This window comes from Equus asinus, chromosome 1, assembly GCF_041296235.1.
Source record: "Equus asinus isolate D_3611 breed Donkey chromosome 1, EquAss-T2T_v2, whole genome shotgun sequence".
NCBI classification, from domain to species: Eukaryota; Metazoa; Chordata; class Mammalia; order Perissodactyla; family Equidae; genus Equus; species Equus asinus.
The window spans coordinates 98,404,524-98,428,938 of NC_091790.1; the positions used below are offsets into that span (position 1 = coordinate 98,404,524).

At 47.2% G+C, this 24,415-nt stretch overlaps 1 protein-coding gene across 8 annotated transcripts in view; it reads left to right on the forward strand.

Annotated features, from left to right (window-relative positions):
- Positions 1-24,415, forward strand: part of TNS3 (tensin 3) — a 260,333-nt gene that overhangs the window by 34,379 nt on the left and 201,539 nt on the right. For 3 of the 8 annotated variants that reach the window (XM_044778177.2, XM_070501724.1, XM_070501804.1), the window contains exon 2: positions 13,941-14,052. The exons of 1 other annotated variant lie outside the window; for it this stretch is intronic. Coding sequence is in view for 1 of the 7 variants with exons in the window: in XM_014828276.3 (XP_014683762.3) it covers positions 4,610-4,687; positions 13,941-14,052 (190 nt within the window). In the remaining 6 variants the exon portion in view is untranslated. Of the gene's footprint in view, positions 1-2,052; positions 2,184-2,247; positions 2,392-4,297; positions 4,688-13,940; positions 14,053-24,415 lie in introns of those variants that run through there. 4 more of the 8 variants (XM_070501633.1, XM_070501601.1, XM_070501754.1 and 1 more) reach the window with 4 other exon arrangements.

The following is a 24,415-nucleotide window of genomic DNA, read 5'->3' on the forward strand; positions in this document are numbered from 1 at the left end:
GGGGCTCAACCCTTTTCCATGTCTTACATCTCCACCCCGAGTTACCTCTCTGAGCCCATCTCCTGCTCCTCCCCTCCCTGACCCTCCAGGTGGGGAGGTGCCAGGAGACCACATGGGCATCTCCTCATCAGACCCTCAGTGTGTTCACTTACTTAATTCTAGCAGTAGGACTCGTGGACTCCTACTTTATTCAATGAGTTACAATCCAATATTATCACTATTTATTTTGATGTTCAAGTCGTCTCTTCAGGCGGGCTCTAGTGTCTGTGATGCAGCCGTCATTCTGTGAGCATTTTGTACTATCGCTGACTCACATCTGAGATCATCCATGTCTCAGGGGAGCCCTGGTTTCTTTTACTGGGACAGGGTGTTTCAAAACCAAGACCTGGGTGCTGGCTGTGACACTGGTGTTGGGGGCTTCTGTGTCAGGTGCTCCCTGTGGACAGAGCTGGGTGTGTATACTGTATGCCTGTGTATGTTATGTGTGTGCACACGTGTGTATATGCATACGTGTGTGTGTGCATGCAGATTTACATCTATTTTCATTTCTGTCTGTATCTGTCTCTCTACGCTGGAACCAAGAGTTATATCAGCATCTCCGATCCCAGTTCCACAGCACGGCGCTTACTGTCATTTTCTCCCTTTCCATGTTAGTAACCCCTTCTCCCGCTGTGAGAGGTGGGGCTCCGTTTTTATTACTGTAGATCCCTCCCTGATCAGTCCTGGAGTAACCGACCTCCATCTCCTTTCCTCCTCCCCACAGACCTGCCTCATGTTGAGCAGCTTTTCCAGGCTCTCAGTCAGTGCTCTGTCTTGACTCCTGCCCGCAGTGCAGACTGTCCCCCAGGGCTGCCAGGGGGTCCCCAGGACACAACATGTTCACGCGGCTCCTTTCTTCTTACCGCTAAAGGTTGTCCCCGACCTTGGGGTCAAGTCTTGGCTTGCTGGGAGGGCCCTCTTCTTCGTCACTACCCCAGGACTGTGCTCACCACCCCCACACTTGCTCTTAGCACACGGCCTCCGCCCGTCTGCCATCCACGTCCCTAACACATGTTCACCAAAACACCATGCATTATGCACCTTGATTTGGTCCCCGGCTCTTTTCCTGTCTCGGAAGTGTCTGCCTCCCCTCCTAGTCTCAGCCCACCTGTCACCTTCTTTCCTTGATGCTCCCACCAGCGGACTCAGTGCCCTCTCGTGACACTGTGTGTGGCTATTTGCACATGAGGGGTAAAGCTGAGTCATTCCTCACTGTACCTTCTCCAATGCTAGACACAGACTGCTCATCATTTCCAGATGGATGGAAGGGTGTGGGAGCAAGTGGACGTGTGGGGAGCAGCCTCCAGTGTCAGATGAGAGCCCTGGGGCAGTGAGCGGACCCGGGCCCTCCCTAGCAACTGGACCCCGTGTTAGAGTCGGTCTCACCGTGGGGCTCATGTCCCCAGTTCAGTCTGGGTTTCCAGCTCCAGGTTCGTGATGCAGCCCGGAGGCCTGGTGCTGGAGCCTGCCCTCACAGTCTGGCTCCCCACGTCCCTGAAGTCTGTCCTCATCAGGAAGAACCTTGCTTTGTTCCTAGGGACTCAGTGCAGCCAGAAGCCAGAGGTAGGTGGTCAGGCCAGCAAGAAGTAGGTAGGATTGTCGCTTTACCAGAGGCAGGCCAGGCTGGCAGCACAGTTGCGGGGTGAGTCCTGTGAGGCTGGGACTGTTTGTATCTGAAGAGTTGGCTTTGCACCTGCCTTGGCTTCTGGGTTCCTGCAGGTTCCCCAGACTGAGCTGCCTCCAAACCTCAGGCATCAGCTTGCTTCCAAGGGGGTGAGAGGGGGGTCTGAGACAGGCTGTCAATAACTGGCATTGACCACATGGAAATAGAGCAAAGCAGGTATTTTTCATTCCCGCCCCAGCATTTATTGCCCCTGCTCTGTTTTGTTGTGGAAAATCCCAGAAAAAGGTTAGGACCTGCAGATTGGAGGCATGAAACAGATGACCACACTACAGAATCGGCCTGAGGATGAGGTTGGCTCTGGTGTGGGATGATTAACCAGTCGGAGAGGTCAGGCAGGAGGCGGATCTTGGCTGAGCCCAGGAAGGCAGCAATTTTCAGCCAGAAAGAAGAATGGGAAGAGGCCAAGACGCCTGAGGGAGGCCCCAGCAATCCCTGGGCTCAGAGCAGGAGAGCCTGGGGTGTAAGCAGGTCTTGGGGGGGGGGGGGTGTAGGGGGAAGGGGGCTGGGGAGGTGGCCAGCTGGCAAAGTGGGGAGTCACGGCAGGGTTCCCTGTTTTGCATTTGGGGAAGTTCCCTTGCACAGCAGTGTGTGGACTTCGGCCGAGAGACGGTGTCCTGATTGCTGATTCTCACCTCGTATTGTGACAACCCTGTTTGTTGTCATCCTCTGTGAGTCTTATCATGTGCATGTGATTTATTACTAGTAATAAAGCGCGGGAATTTTCTGAATGACGTACCTTTTAATTAAGTAACAGGAGATTCAGGGTGTCCCTATGGAAACAACCGTTTGTCTTGCAGTCTGGCAGGCACGGGCATGGGAGCGCCTGTGCTCCTGACAGTCTTTTCAAGTGACTCCATAGAGTGTGGAGCCTGGTCCGCGAGTTCAAGGAGCTTTGTCATGTTGGGGGTTACCTGCTGTTTGCTAAGGTTCAGATTCCTTCTGCTGGTTTTGTGGGTAAGGCTGGTGGCAGATCCAGCTGACTTCTGGAAAAAGCATTTGTACCATATGCCCCCAAACAGCAGAATAATGTGCTTCTAGCTCAGCCTGTAGATGCTGCTCTGTGCTCTGTCTCATGTTAGATGTCAGGGAATCAGAAATGAATGTGATACTGAGGGAAGGGATGTATGCAAAAATAGGACTGAGAGATGTCTGCAAAAACTAAAGTCTGAATATGCTATAGAAAAAGTGCATAATGATGAAAGAATCTAGAAAATGAATGAATGTAGAGAAAGATGAATAATGATCTAATTTGAGGGGTTGGGGGAAACAGGAATGAATGGGTGTCTGCCAGGTGAGGAATCAGAACCCACAATGGCATGTTCCTGGTTTTTTGTAGTTGGAAGTTGAAGAACCGCTTTGCTCTTCCACTGCAGAAACGGAAAGGTGGATATTCAGTGCCAGAATCTGAGAGGTTAATGCAGGCCCTTGAATCGATGGCTGGAATTTGCACATGTGTTAACCATAAAGGCCCTGGTCTAGCCCACCCAGACTGCTCTCCAATGTTAAGACATTTGGAGTTGCAAGCAGAGTTGAAGATCTGAAGTCAGAGTGTTAGACCAACACAGGTCTGAGCTGTGGGTGCATCACAGGTCACTGGAGCTGCCCCGGGCTGGGCCGGAGGCAGGTCAGGTCACTAGGCACCCCGCTGCTCGGGGTCCACAGTGAGCCAGCCTGAGGCCCGAAGGCTCCCTAGCACCATCTGCTCCTGTGGAGGGGTCTCCACCCCACAGAAGGGGGGAGGTGGCCTCAGCTGAACATGATTGAGGCAGCCTTTCCTTCTTCCTAGGAATTAACATGCCAGAGCTTCTCCTGGTGGAAAGCTATCTGCCGCTGCGTGATGGTAGCCCAGGGCAACTCAGTCCCATGGGGGTCTGACGAGCCTTAGGAAAGAGCTGTCCTGTCTGTGGATCATGCCCACCCTCCCCTCCGGGCTGTCCTTCAGGCTAAGTGACCCTTCCACTTTCCAGGTGTCCGGCTTGCTCTTCATGTGACACCCTGCCCCCACCATCATTGCCCCCTTCACTTCCCACACTCTAGGTTTTAAATTTCCTTCTAAAATGGCAAAGCCAGAAACGAAAAGGAGAGGCGGTTTTCAGGGAGCTGGACGGCACTGGGGATGGTGAGGATAGGAAGGGAGCCCAGGGGCCCAGCCCCCCAGGTGTGGAGAGCTTGCTGGAACCCTCACCTGGCCCTCAGCCCTCTCTAGCAAGGCGGTTCTTTGTTTTTCTTAGTTAAGAATCAAATTGGAAAGAAAGTCTTTGCGCATTAGGGGGTTCTTTCTTTCCACTCCAAACCCACCATTTGCTAGCAGGGTAGATTACCAGTGATACTGACCATCACAGATAGGTTTACTGGACAACACGCAAGATTTTAAGATCCCGAAAGCCAGAGAGCCTATGGATTTTGATTTTAAGCTCCTCGTCTGCGTTCTTGGAGAGGTCTGAAATCCTAGCAAAGCTGCACCCCAGCCAAAGGCGTTCGTAAGCCAGTCGGATGGCGGGGAAGGTCTGCCCCCACCCCTGCCCTGGGAGGCGTTTCTTCACCACTTTCCCTGAGTTTGGCTGAGAAGCCTTTGCCTCCTCTCTCGAGCTGCGGTCTGCGGCGGGGGAGGGAGGGCTAATTCGTGTCAGATGGAGGGGCGCCAGGGGACCGTGCGCTCACTCGCCTGGCTTTTGTTCCCGGCATCTGACTTCTGACGGCAGGGTGGATTTGGAGGTGGTGGCGGCGTCCTTTCGGGCCTCCCAGGGTCGAGCTTTTCCTGAGACTCCCAGACGCGGAGGCCCCGGAGGCATTCCTGCCCAGCACCGCCGCCGCGGAGGGGTCAGCGCTCGCCGCAGCTGTCCTCGCCTGGCCGGGCCGGGCTGTCCGCGGGCTCCTGGGGCGGCCATGCGGCTGCGCGCCCTGACCCCGGGGCCGCCTGGAGGGTGCGCGCGCGGGGCCGGGGCTCGCCGGCACCGTCGCCAGGTGAGCGGGCTCTCGGATCCAGGCCGCTAGGATCCCGGGCGTGGGGGTGCTGGGCGCTGGGGGCGCTTGGAACAGAGGTGGTCGGCGCTTTTCGACCAGTGCGCGAGTGCCACTGTGTGCGCGCGCGCGTACCCTTGTATGGGCGCGCGTGTGCAAGAGCATACGTGTGCCCGTGCATCGTCTGCGCGTGCACGTGCGAGTTTATTCGTGCTCTTTGTGCGCGTGTCCGTGTGTGCTCCTATGTCCATTAGTGCGCGTGTCCTTCTCTGTGCGAGCGTGTGCACGTTCGTGCGTGTGTCCGCGTGTGCGCCCATGTCCGTGTGTGCTTGCAGGAGAGGGCCAGAGAAGGAAAGCGGGGCTTTGCCTGGTGGGAGGCGGGCACCCCGGTGAGCCCACATGTAGTGGGAGACAGTTCAGTTCAGGCTCAAGTTTCTAATCCAACTGCCTCTTGAACAGGTTTCGTTAGACAAGTCTCCCGGAATGGAAGTAGGACATTAGCCATTATGGAGACTCGCTGCCCTTCCCGTTTCTTGCAAAGGAAAAGGGCACTTAGCTCTGGCTGATGTTGGGATGCGCTGGCCTGTTGCAATAGCACAGGTTGGCCAGGGCCACATTACAATCTGTGGTCTATGGCACCGTCCTCCACAGCGTTTGAATTGAGCCGAGCAGATTCCGGAGGCAGCTCCCCTCTAGGTTTAGCCGTTTCTTTTTTGAGTCTAATAATCAGGCATTTATTGCATTCGTTTTCCTGGAAACTTTTATAAGGTTCTGAGGAGTGAGAAGTCATCAAAATGTCAGCTACTTGACATCAGTTTGAGTTGTGCTGCGTTCCTTTTTTCAGTTTAACAGTCAAACACTATTGCTGAGAAGCCTGGGGACAATGTGTGGTGTGAGGAGGGCGCCCCTGTGTCCTGGGTCCTGTGGTGGTGGTGGGTGGAAACGTCCAGGGCAGGATATCCAGGGAGGTTTGAGGTCCACTTTGTCCATGTGGGACATTTTGTGGCCGTTTAACTTCAGAGTCAAAAGTTGATTTGTGTTTTTGCTCAGCATATGCCTCCCTAGAATGCTTCTGAAGGCTTCTCAGATACCAAAATGCATGCCTAAGTCCTCTTTCCTGAGAGGAAAATATAGCTTGGATACTGCTGGTTTCACCTTTGTGTGGGTAACTGTTGCTGCCGCCGGGTTAGGCCAGCCACAGCGTTAGCTGGGAGAACCCAGCAGAGAGGGCTGCTGTTCTGCATTTCTGCAGAGCAGAGGGTTCCCCTTCTGCACTCATGTGGAGCACTTCCTTGCTCAATTTTGCAGAGATTTTTCTTTCTAAAAAAGAGACTTCACGATCAAGACCAGCACTAATTACCGTGCACCCCTCAGGGAGTCCTCATGGAAGGGCAGCCTCACTCCCTACCCTTCCAACTGTCTGTTCCTAACAATTAAATGCAATTTAGATTCCTGAACTGAGCCTGCTAAATGCTTCAGCATTGCGGGCTCCCCCTCCCCCGCACAGTCATGGGCCCCACCTCTGTGGGAGAAGGGAAAGCACGGTATCAGGTGAAAACAAAGGCCGTCTAATCCCGTCTAGGCTCATTTCACAATGGAGATGTTATGTAAAGATGGAGCGTGAGCAGCTGTTATTACACTATCTGAAATGAATTCCTCAGGGATCCAGCCACTGAAATGGCTCGAGCCTCCCAACAGCACCTCTGCTGTTTCCTTCCTACAGTCTTCTAGCTGTGGCCCTGCTGGCAAGAAAACCACAGGAATACAGTGCCTCTTTCTCCCTGGTTGGAATAAAGGTGTTTGTAAGGAATAAAAGGTTACAGTATCCCCCACTGGCCCACAGACTACGGCCAATTCATTCAGTCAACAAATATTAATTGAGGGTCCCCGGTGCACTGTCTGCCAGGCACTGTGCAGGGCCTCGGAGGAAACTGCAGTCGAGCACAGGAGAGAAGACGTATAAACAGATAACTGAAATATGAAAAAAGTGTGTGCCAGCAGGGAGATTGTGACAGAGGGCTGCGTTTGTCAGATGCTTGAATGCCTACTCCTGTCTGAGCATGAGACTGGGGTGGAGTCTGGTCTGAGCCCGTATCCCTCATCTGTTGGCTGCGTGGTCTTGCATCCTACCATCCATTTGGAGAAGAGTGATGGTCATGGTTACGGCACAGAAGGGCTCTGCCAATGTTGTGAACTTTGGGATGGCAGCGCCGTCGTCCCTCCTTTGCAGGCATTAAATACAAGACCCCTGCTATCAAAAAGTATACAGGCTCTTGAGAAAACCAGAAACGAATGTATGAACAAGCACCTAGTAACAGGGCCTTCCATGTACATAGAGTAGATCCTTATAGCATAGTCATTGTATAGTAGTGGCTCTCAGTCGCAGCTGCAGATTAGAATCACCTGAGGAGCTTTGAAAACATTCATATTCTGACCCCACCTCCAGATAGTCTGTTTTAATTGGTCTGCAGTAGAGCTTGGGGGGGCTTTTTAAAAAACTCTGCCCAGGCGATCCCCATAAACTGCCAGTGTTCACAGCTGGTACCTGGTATAGCATTTGGTCAGGCACAGTAGCTCTGCTAATAGGCATGGAGGGGAGAGTATCCTTTCCCTTGGAGAGAGGTTGTGACTTGCCCCCGGGTCACAGAGCTTGTACTGCAGGTGGCAGAACTGGTGCGAAGCTTCTGCTTGGTGCAGGACACTTTCCCTCTTTTGATAGGCATGCTGACATCAACAAAAACACCAGGAGATAGGGGTTTAAGTGACAAGACTGCTCTAGGACTGTTCAGGAACTCAAAGTGGTCAGGAAGGACTTAGGGGAGGGTGGGACTAGAAATGGTCGTGCTAGGAAACTCTAAGTTGCTAGCGTTCCAGACAGCTTGAATTGCATGGGAAAGATGGGGTGGCCAAAGTGTGCTTTAAAGTTGGAATGGCACGTTGGCATCAGCCTCTGCCAGTTCCAGTCCATTGGTAGTGGCTTGCGGAGTTCTCCACTAAGAAGGCTTGTAAGGCCGGCTGGGGATGATAGCCATGATTGATTAGTTAGGTTTGCCATAGGTCAAGGAGTAAAGGTTGCGGTCTGTGTGCTGAGTATTTGCACTTTGATTGATCTCAGGGGAGCATGTGCTTTGTTGAAAATTAGGATTCAAAGTGTTTGTTCAACATCTCATATTTGTTAGTTATATAGAATCCCAAGGGTACACTTTGGTTGAAACTCAGTTTAGTTTTTACACTGAAGACATGTTTTCAAAATATAATGGAGAAGTTGTCAAATGGTACACTTAATATGTGCAGTCTTCAAAGTTGTTTTGGCAATTCTAGGTGCTTTGCATTTAAATATGAATTTTAGAATCAGTTTGCCAACTGAAAAAAAGTCCCTCTGGGGATTTTGATTGAGATTGTGTTGAATCTGTAGATTATATGGGAAGAGTTGCCTCTTAATCATATTGAGTCTTCTGATCCATGGCCATGGTATATCTCTCCATCTGTTTAAATCTTCTTTAATTTCTTTCTGCAGTGTTTTATAGCTTTAGTTTATACGTCTTTCACATCTTTTGTCAGATTTATCTCGAAGTGTTTAGTGTTTTTGATGCTACTGTATAGGGTAATGTTTTTTGAATTCCAATTTCTGAATGTTTATTGCTACTATGTAGAAATACAATCAGTTTGTACATTCATTGATCTCCTGTCAACTTTGCTGAACTCGTTAGTTCTAGAGCTCTTTTGTAGATTTCATCAGCTTTCTCTACATAGACAATGGTGTCATCAGTGACTAAAGATAGTTTTCTTCCTCCTTTTCCAAATTGGATACCTTTTACTTATTTTTCTTGCCTGATTGCACTGATTAGAACCTCTAGGACAAAGTTAAATAGAAGTGCTGATTGCAGACATCCTTGCCTTGTTTCAGAACTTAAAGAGAAACCCTTCAGTCTTTTATCATTAAGTATGATGTTTGCTGTAGGTTTTACTTAGATAATTTCATCAAGTTGAGGAAGTCCCTTTCTATTCCTATCTGACTGAGGGTTTTTATCAGGAAATTGATGTTGGATTTTGTCTGTTTTTTTTTTTTTCTTTTTTTGCGATGATTGAAAGATGGTGCAGGTTTCTTTTTTAGTTTGTTGATTGATATTTAAACATTAAAGCAACTGTGCACTCCTGGGATAAACCCTGTTTCCCATCAAGTATTATTCCATGGGCTCCTTAGAAGTGTGTTCTTTAGTTTCCAAGGATTTGGGGGAATTTACAGAGATCTTTCTGTTTCTGATTTCTAATTTAATCCCATTGTGGTCAGAAAACACATTTAGTATGACTTGAATGCTTTTACATTTTAGACTTGTTTTATATCCCAGAATATTGTCTACCTTGGTAAACGTTCCATATGCATTGGAAAAGAATGCGTATTCTGCTGCTGTTGGGTCAAATGTTCTGTAAATGTCAATTAGATCAAGTTGTTTGATACCGTTGTTCAAATGTTATGTATCCTTGTTTATTTTCTGCAATAGTTATCAATTATTATTATTGATAGAAAAATAATCATTAATTACTGAGGAAGGGTATATTAGTTTGCCAGGGCTGCCATAACAAAATACCACAGACTGCGGGCTTAAACAACAGAAATTTATTTTCTTACAGTTCTGGAGGCATGGAGTCCAAGATCAAGGTCTTGACAGGTTTGGATTTTCCTGAGGCCTCTTTCTTTGGTTTATAGATGGCCGCCTTCTCACTGTGTCCTCACCTAGACTTTTCTCTGCGTGCGAGCCTCCCTCGTGTCTCTTCTTCTTCTTTTAAGGACACTAGTCCTGTTGGATTAGGGCCCACTGTAGTGACCCCATTTTACCTTCATCACCTCTTTAAAGGCCCCGTCTCCAACAGCCACATCTGGGGTTAGGGCTTCAAGCTGTGAATTTTATGGGGACATAATTCAGTCTATAACAAGGGGTAATGAAATTTCTGACTATATTTCTACATTTGCCTTATTTCTCTTTGCAGTTCTGTCAGTTTTTGCTTCATGTATTTTGAGTTTTGTTATTAGGTGCATACATGTTAGGACTGTTTCTTCTCTGGGTGCATTGACCCTTTTGTCATTGTCAAATGCCTTTCTATAACATTGGTAATATTCTTTAATCTGGAATCTACCTTGTGTGATATTAATATAGCCATTTCAGCTTTCATTTGATTAATGTCATCATTATATATTTTTTCTGTCCTTTTCCTTTAAAAAATATATCATCTGAGAATTCCTGCCTTTTTATTAAGGTATTTAAGGTATTTACATTAATGTGATTACCAGTATGGTTTAAATCTGTCATCTTGCTACTTGTTTTCGATTTCTCTCACCTATTCTTCGTTCTTCTTTTCCTCTTTTTTCACCATTTTTAGATTAATTGAACTTTTTAAGTAATTTTGTGTTATCTCCTTTGTTGGATTATTACCTTTAACTTATTATTTTAGCAGTTGCTATAGGGTTATCTTTAGCTTATCACAGTCTGTCTTCAAGTGACGGTGTACCACTTCGTGAGTGTTATGAGAGCCTTACAATAGCATCCTTCCGTTTCTCCTTTCCTGAACTTTGTACTATCTTATCGTAAAAATGACTTTTACATATGTTAAACCTCATATTACATCATTATTAGTTTTTGTTTAAACAGTTAATTATCTTTTAGTGAGTTTTAAATAATAAGAAAAAAATCTTATATATTCATCCATGTAATTACCATTTCTGGTGCTCTTCATTCTTTTGTGTAAAGCCATTACTTCCATCTGACACCATTTTCTTTTTGCCCAGGCTATCTTTAACGTGTCTTGTAGTATGCGTCAGCTGGTGATAAATTATTTCAGCTTTCAGCTTTTGTATGTCTTAAGAGTTTTCTAAGTCAATTTCATTTTTGAAAGATATTTTTGCTGGGTATAGAATTCTAGATCGGGAGATTTCTCTCAGTACTTTATGTTGTTCCACTATTTTCTCACTTGCTTCTTTTTTTTTATGTGAGAAATCTGCTGTTGTGCTAATGGTTGGTCCCTTGTATGTAATGTATCTTTTTTCTTCCCTCTGGGTGCTTTTATGATTTTCTCTTTATTGCTGGATTTGAGCAATTTGGTATGTGCCTTGGTGTAGTTGCTGTCTCATTTCTTGTACTTGAGATTTGCTGAGTTACTTGGATCTATGGGTTTATAGTTTTCCTCGTATTTTGGAAAAGTTTCACCCATTATTTCTTCCAACCTGTGTCCCCCCTCCCCCGCTGAGACTCCAGTTACACATGTGTTAGGCTGCTTAAAGCTGTTCCACAGCTCACTGAGGCTCTGTTTGTTTATCTATTTATTTATTTACTTAGGTTGTCTCCTTTTCTGTGCTTTATTTTGGGAAGTTTCTACTGTGATGTCTTCAAATTCACTAATCTGTTCCTCTACAGTTCTGATCTGCCAATAATCCCATCCAGCATATTTTTCAGAGACCTCTGATTTTTACATTTTCTTCTTTAGATGTTTGATTTGTATCTTTTTATACCTTTGAAGACTGTACTTAAGTTTTTGAACATATGGAACATATATATTTATTTTTTTAATTTTATTGAGGTCATACTGGGTTTTAACATTGTGTAAATTTCAGGTGTACATTACTATATTTCAGTTTCTGTATAGACTGAATTATGTTCACCACCAATAGTTAGTTTGTAATCCGTCACTGTACACATGAGCACCTTTATCCGTTTCGCCCAATCTCCACCCCCTTTTCCTCTGGTAACCACTAATCTGTTCTCCTTGTCTGTATGTTTACCTTCCACATATGAGTGAAATCATATGGTATTTGTCTTTCTCTGTCTGACTTATTTTGCTTAGCGTAATACCCTCAAAGTCAATCCATGTTGTGCAGATGGCACAATTTTGTCTTTTTTATGGCCGAGTAGTATTTCATTATATATATGTAAACCACATCTTCTTTAGCCAGTCATCTGTTGATGGGCATTTGCATTGCTTCCACGTCTTGGCTATTATGAATAATGCTGTGATGAACATAGGGGTACATCAATCTTTTTGTATTGTTGATTTCACATTCTTTGGATAAATACCCAGTAGTGGAATAGCTGGATCATATGGATGTTCTATTTTAGTTTTTTGAGAAATCTCCATACTGTTTTCTATAGTAGTGGCTAGATACCAGATAATTTTTTTATTGGACACCAGACATTGTGAATTTTATTTTATTGGATGCTGGATCTTTTTTTTATTTCTGCAGATATTCTTGAGTGTTGTTCTGGAATGCAGTAAATTACTTGGAGATATAGTCATGCATCATTTAACAATGGGGATACATTCTGAGAGATGTGTCATTAGGTAATTTCATCATTATGCAGGTATCTAGAGTGCACTTACACAAAGCTAGATGGTAAAGCCTACCACGCACCTGGGTTTTATGGTACTAATCTTATGGAACTGCTCTTGTGTATGTGGTCTTTGTTTGACTAAAATGTTGTTATGTGGTCTATGACTATAGTTTGATCCTTTTGGGTCCTGCTTTTTGGATATGATAGGCAGAACAAGAGCGGTCCTCAGTCTAGAGTTAGTCATTCCCCACAGTCAAAGCAAGATCCTTCTGTGTTTTCTGTGCAATAATTCCTGAATCTTGTGGTTTTCTGATCTGGCTGTGGGAACAGCCACTGTTCTTACCTCTTTGTGAGTGTTGAGCACTATTTCCTCTAATCCTTTCTGGCAATTCTTTCCCCAGCCTTGGGTAGCTCCCTCATGCATGCATGTGTGCACACACACACATACACACATGCATGTGCTCGTCAATACTTGGCTGAATACTTAGGAGGGAACTTCTGCAGATCTTAAGAATTCTACGCAGCTCTCTGTTCACTGGTACTCTGGCTCGTGAATTCGTGCTGCGTTGTTCTGCCTGAACTGCTAGCTGCTTCTCTCCACTCAGGTTGTATACTGGCTCTCTCTCCCTTCTCTGCATCGTGAAAACTTTCTTGGTTACTGGAATCTGGGGCAATCGTAGAGCTCACTTCATTTTTTCCTGCCTCTGAGGAACTAGATAGATTCATTTGCCTGTTCATGAACATCCTATAAATAGAATCATTCACCGTGTGCTTTTGTGTCTGACTCTGTCACTCAACATAATAATGCTTTTGATGTTCACCCACGATGTTATGTGTATTAGTAGCTTGCTCTTGTGTATACCCGGTATTTCACTGTGTGAATATACCATGGTTCGTTTTTCCATTCTCCTTTTGATGAACATTTGGGTTATTTCTTGTTTTGGGCACTTTTAAATAAGGTGTCTATGACCATTCTTGCGCCAGTCTTTTGTGGACATATGCATTTATTTCTTTTTAGTGTCCATAGGAGTGGAATTGCTGAGTCATAGGATTGATATAGAAGTAAAAATATTTACAAGAACGTGTCAAACTGTTTTCCAAAGAAGTCGTATCATTCGTTTCACATTCTTGATAACATTTTATCTTCTCAGTGAATTTTAGCTATTCTGATGGTGAGTAATGGCCCCAGTGAGTCCATGTGGCTGTCAGTTACTGATAAAATACACTGTCCCGTATCAGCAAAGGGGTATAATGATTGGTATTTGGTTTCTAAGGCAAATTGAATTTTTATAAGATTATCAGGTACAGCTTGACACTGCAAACATGCATTTGGTGGGTGAGTGGTTCATTTCCTGCCAGTGTGTGTGATGGATTCGATGCTATACTAGGTTTAAGGAAGAACCACGTATCTTATTACATGGGGCTTTTGACTGCTTCTCCTTCTGCAGAGGTGCACATCAGCTCAGAGGCCCTGAGGGGCCGGGAGAATCAGTCAGTCAGCTTCCTCTGAACATAGTCGGGCTGTTCGCTAATCATTTCTTCCTGAGGGAAAAGTGTTAAGACTCTGGGAATGCGTGTGGATTACTTTGTCACAGAAGTAGGCGGTCGTGAGCCTCCACTCTGGAAGCCAATACATGAGCAACGTTGATTCGTGTAGCGCTCCTGATGCGCTCTGCCCAGGGGATTTACAAGCCGGGCGAGTCTGAGCTTCCATCTGGGACTCTGGCATCGGGAATGCTGACAGGGTATCCAGGCGCCCCTCGGGAATCCCAGCGTTGGCACGGTGGCCTCTTGTTCTTCTCTGTTTGCTTGGTTAAAGTTCCCATTTTAGCTCTTCACAAACTCTGCTAGATTTATTATCTCCTGAAAGGGAGAAGGGAAAGCAAATGAGCCATGAATCGTAGCGCTGACAGTTTCTCCCTGTACTTTTTCAGCCAGAAGAATTAACTTCGAGTCTGCACAGTTTTAAGAACAAGGCCTTCAAAAAAGCCAAAGTCTGTGGAGTTTGCAAACAAATTATTGACGGTCAAGGGAGTTCATGCCGAGGTGAGTCTGTGTTTATCGCTCTCGCTGATTAAACCGAAGCAAGGCAAACAAACAAACAAAAACCAAAATGAAAACCTGCTTTTGGGAGTTTCCGAAGTTAAATCCTGGAATTCCCCTTCTTACTCTGTGTTTACCCCCGACCCTCGCGGGGCAGGGGCCGGCCGTATTTACACAGATATGTGCTCACGAGGACATTTGTCCAGGAAGAGCATAGCTGTGCCTGAGGGAGGGGAGACAGCAATGAGTAGTTCTTGGCGGTTCGTGTCTGTTCTGTCGCGTCAGTAACTTGGCTATTCAGTTGTACTTTCTGGTCTCTTACCGGACTTTATAAACGAGATTGTTTTGCTCAAGTCAGAGCTCACTGCGTTGTGTTCCCCTCAGCCTGTCAGACATTGCTCCCATCAGTAAGAGATCCACCCCTTCGCTATCTGATGCCTAAGCACTGGCTAATCAGTGCACCTTGCTATGTTTTGTGCTCGAACGTTAATAAGTGTGTATAGTGGACATGTGAGGATGACATCTCTTGTTTTCCTTGAACCCCTAGAATCAGGACTGGGGGTTGTGGGTCCACATCATGGAGCAGAGGCGAGCTGGGGGATGGGGCCTCTGGAGAATGCTTGGGCTGCTCTTTGGCATCTTGTCATTGATGGATTTGGGATTTTCTCCATGGAACATTCTCAGTGCAGAGTCTCACCGGTGGGCTCCTCTTGTGTTGGGACTACCTCTTGGCTCCCCTTTCTCCCTGTAGACCCCCTGGCACTTGGTCCCTGATGGCTGCTTTGGGATAGGGCCGTGAGGGCGAGACCTACATAGGTCGGACTTCAGTGGGGTGAGGATGTGACCGGGAACCTCAGGGTGGATTTCAGAGGTAAAGAGCCTGCGAGTGGGCGGGAATCTGGTGTGGCCCCCTCCTGGGAAGGGCCCTTTCGCAGTCAGTGCTGACGATGCTCTGGGAGCCATCAGCATGTCATCAGCTCTGGCCACTCCTTCCCTTGCTGCTGCCTTGTGTGGGCCTCTGCCAGAAGTCTCCTTCCTCACTGCCCCCCTGGGTGTCTCTATTTCAGATGCACCTTGAGGCCGTTACCTGTTCTCTGAGTGCGTGGGTCCCTCTCACCTCCCTGGAGGCAGCCTATATGATGGGGCCTGGGAGCTCCCCTTCACCTAGACTGGAGGAGCTGTGGCCCTGGGATGGAGAAGTCACTGTGGGTGTGTGCCCTGGGCGTGGACCACGGCTAGGCCTTCTCCTACCCACCAGCACATACACACACAGACATGCACATGTAAACACGCACGTGCAAACACACACATGCAGACACACACATGCGCAAAAATTCAGAGGAGGGTCGCCTCGTGGGTGTGTCCCCTGGGGTGTTGATCTCGTTCCTTGTGACCTGGAGCTTGACTTTCCTTGTCTGCACTGGGGTGATGCTGCGGTTTCCCCAGGGCTGTGTGGACATTCGTCTGTGGAATTCATTTAGGTCCACCTCCAGGGTGGAGAACAGGGTGTTTAAAATCTACCCTGAGCAAACTGGCATGACATCTGTATGGTCCAGAATGTTCTAAAGCCCGTATTTGTAAATGGCCCCTCACAGCCCATTGGTCGGCTTGGGTGGGTATCAGCCATTTCCCACCTTCTCTGAGAACTCCCTAGAGTTCCAATTTGGGGAGCTGGATCTCAGGATCCTGCCGCATGCTGTCCCCAGAGGACCCTGGGCCACATGGCTGTGCGGAGGGGCAGCAGGCAGCTGGCCTCACGCAGCGCCATCTCGCGTCTTGTTTGGCTAACACCCCTCCAGGAATCCCGGTGCGGTACTGTTCTATCTCACGGGTGAGATACATTCTAGGCCCGTGGAGAAGACTTTTTTGACCCACTCACTTTTTCCCTTGAAGAAAATCATTCATTAACAGCTATCCTATAGGTGGCTTCTCTTCTCAAGCATGGTCATCCTCCACATGTCATTTCCCTCCAGCAGGACACACTGCCACTGCCTCCTCGTGCAGGGTAGGAAGGCAGGGCCACCATGATGTGGCACCGACGCACCCAGCCCTGTGTCGTGCCTGGCATTCGGCCATGGTGGCTGGATGGTTGGAGGGAACATTGGCAGTAGAGAGAGATCAGGAGTTGGGCTCAGGTCTTGGTTCTGCCACCAATCCCCTGAGTATCCTTGGACATGGCTTTTAGGAGCATCCTTCTTCTCAACCATAAAATGGATATGAAGATACTGGCCTGATGGTGGAGAGACAGAGCCAGCGAGATATGCCTGAGACGTGCTCATCCAGCCGTGCCAAGGTGACAGGTACAGGACCACCCCGACTTGCCCATCAGATCACTCCTTTGTGCTGGCAAGCGGTGCGGCATTGTGCCCTCATGTGCCAGCCTGTTCAGAGGGTGTTGGTTCAGCTCTTCCGGGGGAGGAGCAGCCCCGTGTTTGCTGGCTGCAAGTCCTCCGGCAGTGGCTTTTCTCTCACGCTCACCTTCTCAGCGTGTATGCGCACTAGCAGGTGTGCCCACATTCCTCGTTCACTCCTTGCCTCTCCTGATGTCATCTCCTAAGGCCATGTTCTTCTGCTTTGAGCCCTCCAATTGCGAGGACATGTATGGACTGTCCTTGTGGAGCTGGGGCCTGTCCTTGTGGCCAGGTGGTGGCATGTGCTTCCCTGGAGCACATGGCTGCTTTTAGCTGAGAGCACTCTGGTGGAGGCCACCTCCTGGGCAGGCTTGGGAAAGCTATACAGACTGTCCCGTCCGCGGCTGGAGGAAGCAGCTGCCTGGACGTGGGCTCAGGAGAAGTCCCCAGGAGCAGGTCCACATGAAGGATGAGGCCCATGTGCTGGAGGAAAGTCAGGGAGCACCTGCAAACTCAGGTCCCTGAGATGGATTCCAGGGCATGGTGGTAAGCAGCATGGGAAGGAAGGCGCAGTGGTAGGTGCTGTTGAAAGCAATGCATTCTGATTCTGGGAGACGGCTGTGCTCTTCTCATGAAGAGCACAGGGTGGGTTCATAGTGTGGGGGGGGGGGTGTTGTCCCTCGGGCACGTATGCGTTGGGGTTGGGGACTCGCCTATATCACTATGTTAGTGACATATCTGTAGACATTTCTAGATAGATGTTTTGTAGAGGCAAGCTACATCACTATGTCTGCTGTCTTCTACACGGAAAAAGATTTTATAGAACTCCTTGTAGGATGGAAGTGAAAAACATGTTATGAGATTACCCAATAGGTTATCATTTTTATGTACATTACTTAATAATTCTGTTAAACGATAGTTACTCTTTTCCTTTTTTGAAATGTAAAGGACTCTATGTGGCAGGAATCTTTTAGACATTTAAAAAAATTAAATCAGTGTGCGTGCGAGATGCCATGAAGCTGTTCCAGGGTGATCGCAACAGTCTCTTAAAGATGCCATCATCTGCTTCAGGACAGTAGGGTGTGTGAGCGGAGATGCTAGGTGCAGGTGAGGTGGTGTGATATCAGTGCCCGTCCATCTGCAGAGCAGGGCCAGGCGCTAAGAGGATGCTTGCTGCATCATGGACCGTGACGGCTCACAAGGTGCATTTACAGGCAGACCCCGCCCTCCTCTGCTCTCTGGACTCGTGGCTTGTCTTTTTCCTTCCTAGTTCTTTTTTTGACGGTCTAGGGAGGAGTGCTCTGTGGATAGTTGAGGGCGAATCAAGGGTCTCAGAAATCATACGGCATGGGAGAAACCAAACCGACAGGAATTTTACTGACCTGGATTTTAATGACAAAGAGACTTAAAAAATGTATACGGAACCCCTGCAGAGAAATCTGGAAATTCCATATAGAAGCAGAAACAACTCCAAAGTTTGTAGATCTCTCCCTCTGCTCAAAACTTAGGGAGAGTTGTAAACCTTTCCTTCTTACAAAAGCACAGCTGAGATGCCAGGAATGCTCAGCATGCAGTTTGTGAGGACAAAACATGATAAATTTTGTAAGATTTTAGCAGAGTGCCTAGCATGGAACAGATATGCTGTAAATTGCAATTATTATCAGTATTTTTCTGAGATTTCTTTCGAAGTGACTTCTCTGATGTAGTGGTTAAGACTCTAAGTTCTGCAGCTGTGCTGTCCAACCATGGCCACCAGCCGCACATGGTGGCTCTCGGGCATGTGACACATGGCTGGTCCACGCTGGATGTGCTGGACGTGCAGAGCACACTGGATTCTGCAGTCATAGTGTGACAAAATGATGTAAAATATCTCATTAACAATTGTTTTAACAATGATTACATGTTGAATGATAATATTTCAGATATATTGGGTCAAATGAAATCTATTAATAAAATTAATTTGAAATTACTTATGTGGCTACATTACACCCCTGTCAGAAGCCAAGAGCCGGCCAGATCTGGGTCTGAATGTTGCTCAGCACGCCCGGTCAGACACCCTGGGCTTGCAGAGGGGGTTGGGACCAAGTGCTCTTAGCTCACTAATTACCTGCCACCATCTCCACCGACGAGGTCCTGGGTGCCTGTGAGGAAGTGGGCTGGGGAGGAGAAGGGATCCTGGCATCGCCGCCTTTGCCTGGGGAGGGGCAGGTGTCCTGTCCGCACTGATGCCTGGGGACCCAGATCTGTCACTAGGAGCTGACTATGTGGACAGTGTGGACGACAGAGCACAGCCTCTGCTCCCCAGCCTGCCTTTGCTCTGTGCTCGTGGCCACCTCCTGAGCTGGGCCCTTCTCCGTTGGCCACCCTGTGCCTTGCCTTCCCTCCTTCCTAACCTGGATTTGACTCTTTGGCTTGGAGGTCTGCTCTCGTTCTGAGCCACCTTCTCCTGGGCACCCTGCTCCTCTTGCTGTCCCCACTGAGAGAAGGGTGTTTTAACTGTTGGTTAACTTCGTGTGTTTCAAAACATCTGCCTTCGTGGAAAGGGCAAGGGCCCTCCAGGTAAGCCCCTTCCCCAGGCACAAGTTTCTCCCCAGCTGAGACTTACCCGTAGGAGAAGAGTTGTATTCTCTGCATGGGTTTTGCTCTTAGGATTTGCAATGACACCTTTCCTTTCAGGTTTCCTTGTTGATAGTGGGTTGTCCTACATTGCTGGCCAGCGGCCCTTGTAGGGTGAGTGCTCAGATCAGAAGAGGGGCTTGCTGGAGGTCCTGGAGCAAAACAGCGCAGCGGGGGCATGTCTTCCAAGATTTGATGGTTTTGTTTTCAGGGATCGCTAGATCGGCTCCAGATGCAACTCTAGAATTGGCACAGCCCGTGCCTGTCAGGGGAAAGATGCCTTTTCAAGAGACCAGTCTAAGCGGCATAAAAACATTAGAGTTAGGTTTTTATGTGTGTTGCTGTTGTTGTCGTTGGGTATCTTCAAAGGGAGTCATTTTAGCTGTTGTTCTTGTCAGCATTCTGAGGAGCTGGCCTCTCCCCTTCCGCGCGGACACGCCTGTAGATGGGCAGGGGCAGGAGGTGGGGATGCTGCTCACAGACTGGAGCTGGGAGCCTGGCAGAGTCAGGGACTGGCTCCTCCAGAGGCAGCTATGGCCCTGGATGGGCTGCATCTCTTCCCTGGTTCTCAGTCTGATGATCTTTACAATTTGCATGTTGAGTAGTTAATCTCCAGGATTGCTTCCTTTTGTCAGTAAATGTCACTAAACATAGAGACCATAAAAAGAGACCATTTATTAGTTTCGCCTCCTTGTAATTTAAATACATGTCATATGCATTTGTGTGTTAAGCCTGTGTATGTGCCCCCTATAGACAATAAGGCGTGCCTGTTGAGTGTATTATCTAAGTAATCACATGCACCGGCTCTGTGAGGTCTTGGTAGAAGGGCCCTTTCTTTGGCTCATTTTCGGAGAAGCAGCAGGGCATGGTAGAGGGGAGCATGGACTATGGAGACAGGTTGCCAGCATTCCCAATTTGTCTCCCTGTGCTTGAACTTTCTTTTAGGGTCATTGTGAGTAACAGATTAAATACATGTGAAACACAGTGAACATTGACTGGCTCAAGAAAGTGTCCAATAGTGTTAGTGATGCTGATGCTGATGGTGTTGTCATTGTTGTTGGTTATGGTGATGAGGGTGACGGTGGTGATGATGATGAGGGTGATGGTGGTGATGATGATGATGGTGATGGTGGTGATGATGCTGTTTATGCTGCTGACGATAATGGTGATTGTGATGGTGATGATAGTGATGATGCTGGTGTGGTGATGGTGGTGATGGCGGTGACGGTGTTGGTGGGGTAAGTTTAGGGGTGTATTCTGTGACTCAGGCCCATATTTTTACTGTTCCTTTTCTGGTTCATTCTTGACTTTCAAGTCCCTTACTTTCACATTTTAACCTCTTATTTTGCCACAAATTTCGTGTGTTGCTAAATTAGAAGAAAAAAACTCATTTTTAAGGAGCTGTTATGCTCGCACATAGAGGCTCTCTTATCCCTACTTCTGGAACTTTAACTACAGGCAAAGCCAAAGATGGAAATGATGGTGAGCGATGGAGTTAAGTGTCTGGTTATAGTTCGTCTCGTGCTGCTCAAAACCCTGCTGATGTCGCTTTAGCCCTGTGCCCTCACTACGAGTTAGGGCTCTGTGGTAACTTGTTCTCCCTACTTCATTGAGTTCCCTCGGGTGGTTTAACATGGTCCAGTTTCCACTGATAATCCTTTCACAAACCCAACCTGGTCATATTTTAGATAGGCCAGTGGAGAGCACTGGTATGGGTGGCTTTGGTGTTCTGGTACTGAGTGGGTGTCTAGAGTTATGAGTTCTGGGGGATTTGGCCCCAGGGGAGACGGAGCCAGGAGAAGGCAGAGTCGGACCAAGCAGAAGTGATCTTGTTGGAGAGGTGGTTTACCTGGATTGAATAGTGGAATAGGAGAGAACAGACTGGAATGGAAAAGAATGGCACAGACTAAAGGAATGCTGTGAAGAGGAACAACTCTAGGAAGGAGCCTGATGGGAATGAAAGTTGAGAAAGGAAGCAAAAAGGAGGCCAGAGGGAAGGTGGAATGGAGGGAGTTTTGTAAGGAAGATTCGATAATGATTTTTTTCCCTTCAGTTAATCTAACATTAAGCACCTGCTAGGATAAAAAGATGAGAAAGTTGTGTGTTGTCTTTGAGGAGCTCACAGTCTCTGGGGAGGAGTCCGCCCTTTGAGGAGCCCACAGTCTGGGGTGAAGTCCTGTGTTTGCAGCCATCAGGTTCTGAGGGAGAAGTCTTGTCTATGAGGAGCTCATAGTCTGAGGGGCGCCTCCTGTCTTTGAGGAGCTCACAGTCTGAGGCTGGGAGTCCTTCTGTGAGGAGCTCACGATCTATGGGGTGGGGCCTGCTGTTTTGTGAGGAGCTTATAGTCTATGAGGGGAGTCCTGTCTGTGAGGAGCTCAGGGTCTAAGGCGGGTATCCTATCTGTGAGAGCTCACAGTCTATGGGGGTATCCTGTGTTTGAGGCCATCACAGTCTATGGGGGAGTCTTTTCTGTGAGGAAATCACAGTTTGATGGGGGCATCTTATCTTTGAGGAGCTCACAGTCTGAGGGGGGTGTCTTGTCTCTGAGGTCATCACAAAGTACACACATTAGTTGATTAGAGTTAAAGGCTTGGGTGGATGGGCAGGTCGGTAGGTATATGTGATTCAGTGCTTGCTTTGTGCCAGGTGCTGTATTAGAACCCAGGACATGGTGGCAGTTAGGACCAACAAGTCAAGGAGAGAGCAGTGTGGCCAAGCGGTGAGTGTGGCATTGGGCCCTCTGCCCGGTCCCCTCCTGTCTCATGTAGCCAGTTACTGGGGACGCGGAGAGGCTGGCAAACTTGAGGGTGGATGTGCGAGAAGCAGAGGTGACGCCCAGGGCTCATCTCTCACTTGGTAAATATGTGTGGAGGGTTGTGTAAAAGGTCTGACAAGCTGTGAGACAGTGGCCTGGATTCCCAAGGCTCCTGGAGACATTCTGAAGAATAGCAGTTCCAAGACAACATGTAAAAATGTCGGGTGTTGCAGGCCAGATGCTGTGGGCAGTTGCCTCTTCAGTGGGAGCCAGGATTCTTCCCAGGACTTTGGAAACCCCGCTTGGACCAGGGAGCCGACTGTGGACGCAGACCCTCGGCGGTGCAGGCAAGCGTCCTTGTCACTGATTCCGGGAAGCCCATGAGAAAGGCGCTCGCCACACACCCCTGTCAGACGTGGGGTTAAGCTGGGGGTGGAGAAAGAACAGATCCCTGATGGGAAATGCTTGGAGGAGCCGACTCTGGACCCAGTAGCATGGAACTCCACCAACTTTTTCACTTGACGTTTCCCAGCTTTGCATTTTTGCAAGTCAGTGGATGACAACTGACATCTCCTTTTATTGTATTTTTCAGTTATCTGGTTATGACTGAGGGCTGAGCATCTAAAAAGACACAGAAAACTGTACTATTTGTTTAGTAAAGTAACCTTCCAAATCCTTTGCTCAGTTAAAAAATTATTTTATTTTCTCCTTGATTTCTAAGAATCCATTATATTATAAATATTAATCTTTTAGTGTATTATATTAGGCAGAACATTTGTCAATTTTTTATGGATTTCTGACTTACAGAAATGCCTGTTTCTTCTCATTCTACCTTAATCTGTTGCAAAGGCTCCAGGCAGTTGCTTGTCTGATTTTGTTTGCGGAGCATTTATCATGTGAAAGTTTTAAGATTTGGCTTGTTCACATCTCCCATCATTTCGTTTAGTTTCTATTTTCGTTCCTTATTTAGGAATGCCCTCCCTTCTCCCTGGTCATAAAGACGTTCTACAATATTTTACTACAGTATTCATTTCTGCTTTTCCAATTCTGGTCCAATTTCATGGTTGATTCCTCTGGAATGCATGCTATTTATGCTATTTTCCATGAGTGAGCCAGGTTTCCCAGCATGACTTATTACACCATTCGACGTCTCTTAACCGAGTTGTAACGACGTCCGTCTCCTCTGCTGCGTTCTCACGTGTGGATGGGCCTGTCGCACGAGTCTGTTTTTACAGAGTTTCTTTTATACTGTACAGTTTTATATCTTTTCACTTTGCCCATTATAAGCATTGTCATGTATTAGATTTTTAGAAATCACGATTTTTCAATAGCTACTTAATCTTTTATTTGTGAGTATGTAACTTTTCCTTTTTTCATTGCTTCGGTAACTTCTTTTTTTCATGGCAGAAAGGAATCTTTGGTATCACTTTGTTCCACTCCTCATTACATCAGTGAGAAGAGTGGCATTGTTGTCTCTCCATGTACTTTTTGCACTTGTTAGCTGTGACTAAGTAGACAGGTCGGGTCTTGCCATCTGCTTCTTCAGTCAATCTCTTTCAACATTGTATTAGGCAGGGTTCTCCAGAGAGAGAACCAAGAGGATGTGTATAGAGAAAGAGATCTGTCATAAGGAATTGGCTCACGTGGATGTGGAGGCTGAGAAGTCCCAAGACCTGCAGTCGGCAAGCTGTTGACCCGGGAGAGCTGATGTGTAGTTCCAGTCCAAGTTCAAAAGCCTGAGAAGACCTAGGTCCCAGTTTGAAGACAGTCAGGCAGAGAGATGGAACTCTTTCTTCTTCTGCCTTTTGTTCTGTTCAGGTCCTCAGTGGATTGGATGTGGCCCACCCTCAGTGGGGAGGACAATCTGATTCGCTCAGTCTACAGACTCAAATGCTAGTCTCATCCAGAAACACCCTCTCAGACACACCCAGCTGATGTTTGACCAAATATCTGGGCATCTTATGGCCCCGTGAAGTTGACACGTAAAATTAACCATCACAAACATGTTGTTTTGATTGAAGTATTTGAGAAAATCTAGCCCCATACAGATATGTATTTGGAAAAGAAAGCATTTTAATAGCCTTTTCAGATTATTGTGGATATTCTTTTTTGTTACTACACCAAAACTCTAGTGATAGATTCTTAAAGTTTGGTTTCAATGTGGAATCTGGAACTGCTTCAAGGAGCTTTTCCTACTCTGCCTGTTAGAATCCGTTGGTCTGTCTGGCACCTTGCGTGGATCCTTTACCCGGGCATGACATGACTGTGTAACATCATGCACTGTCATTTGGAAATGACTGGTTCACTGAGTTAAGTGGATCTTCCAAATATTGACACATTTATTGTACAATATCAAGAAAATCCCCACATTTGTTCATATCACTGTCGGTTTTATCAGAAAAGTCTTAGCAGTTGTCAAGCTTGTGTTAATGGACACAAGTCCTCCAAAATTCTGCTTTCCATTTGAAATATCAAATTTTATCATTGGCCAAAATGCTGTCAGCTGCGTTCCTTATCGTGATAGGCACACTTCATTCATTTTTGAAGATGACCACTCAAGTCTGAATGACCGTATGTTGCTGTTGGGAGTTCTTTCCAGTAAGGGTGATGCTCCCTGAGAGACTGGCTAGCGTAGCTGCCAGCT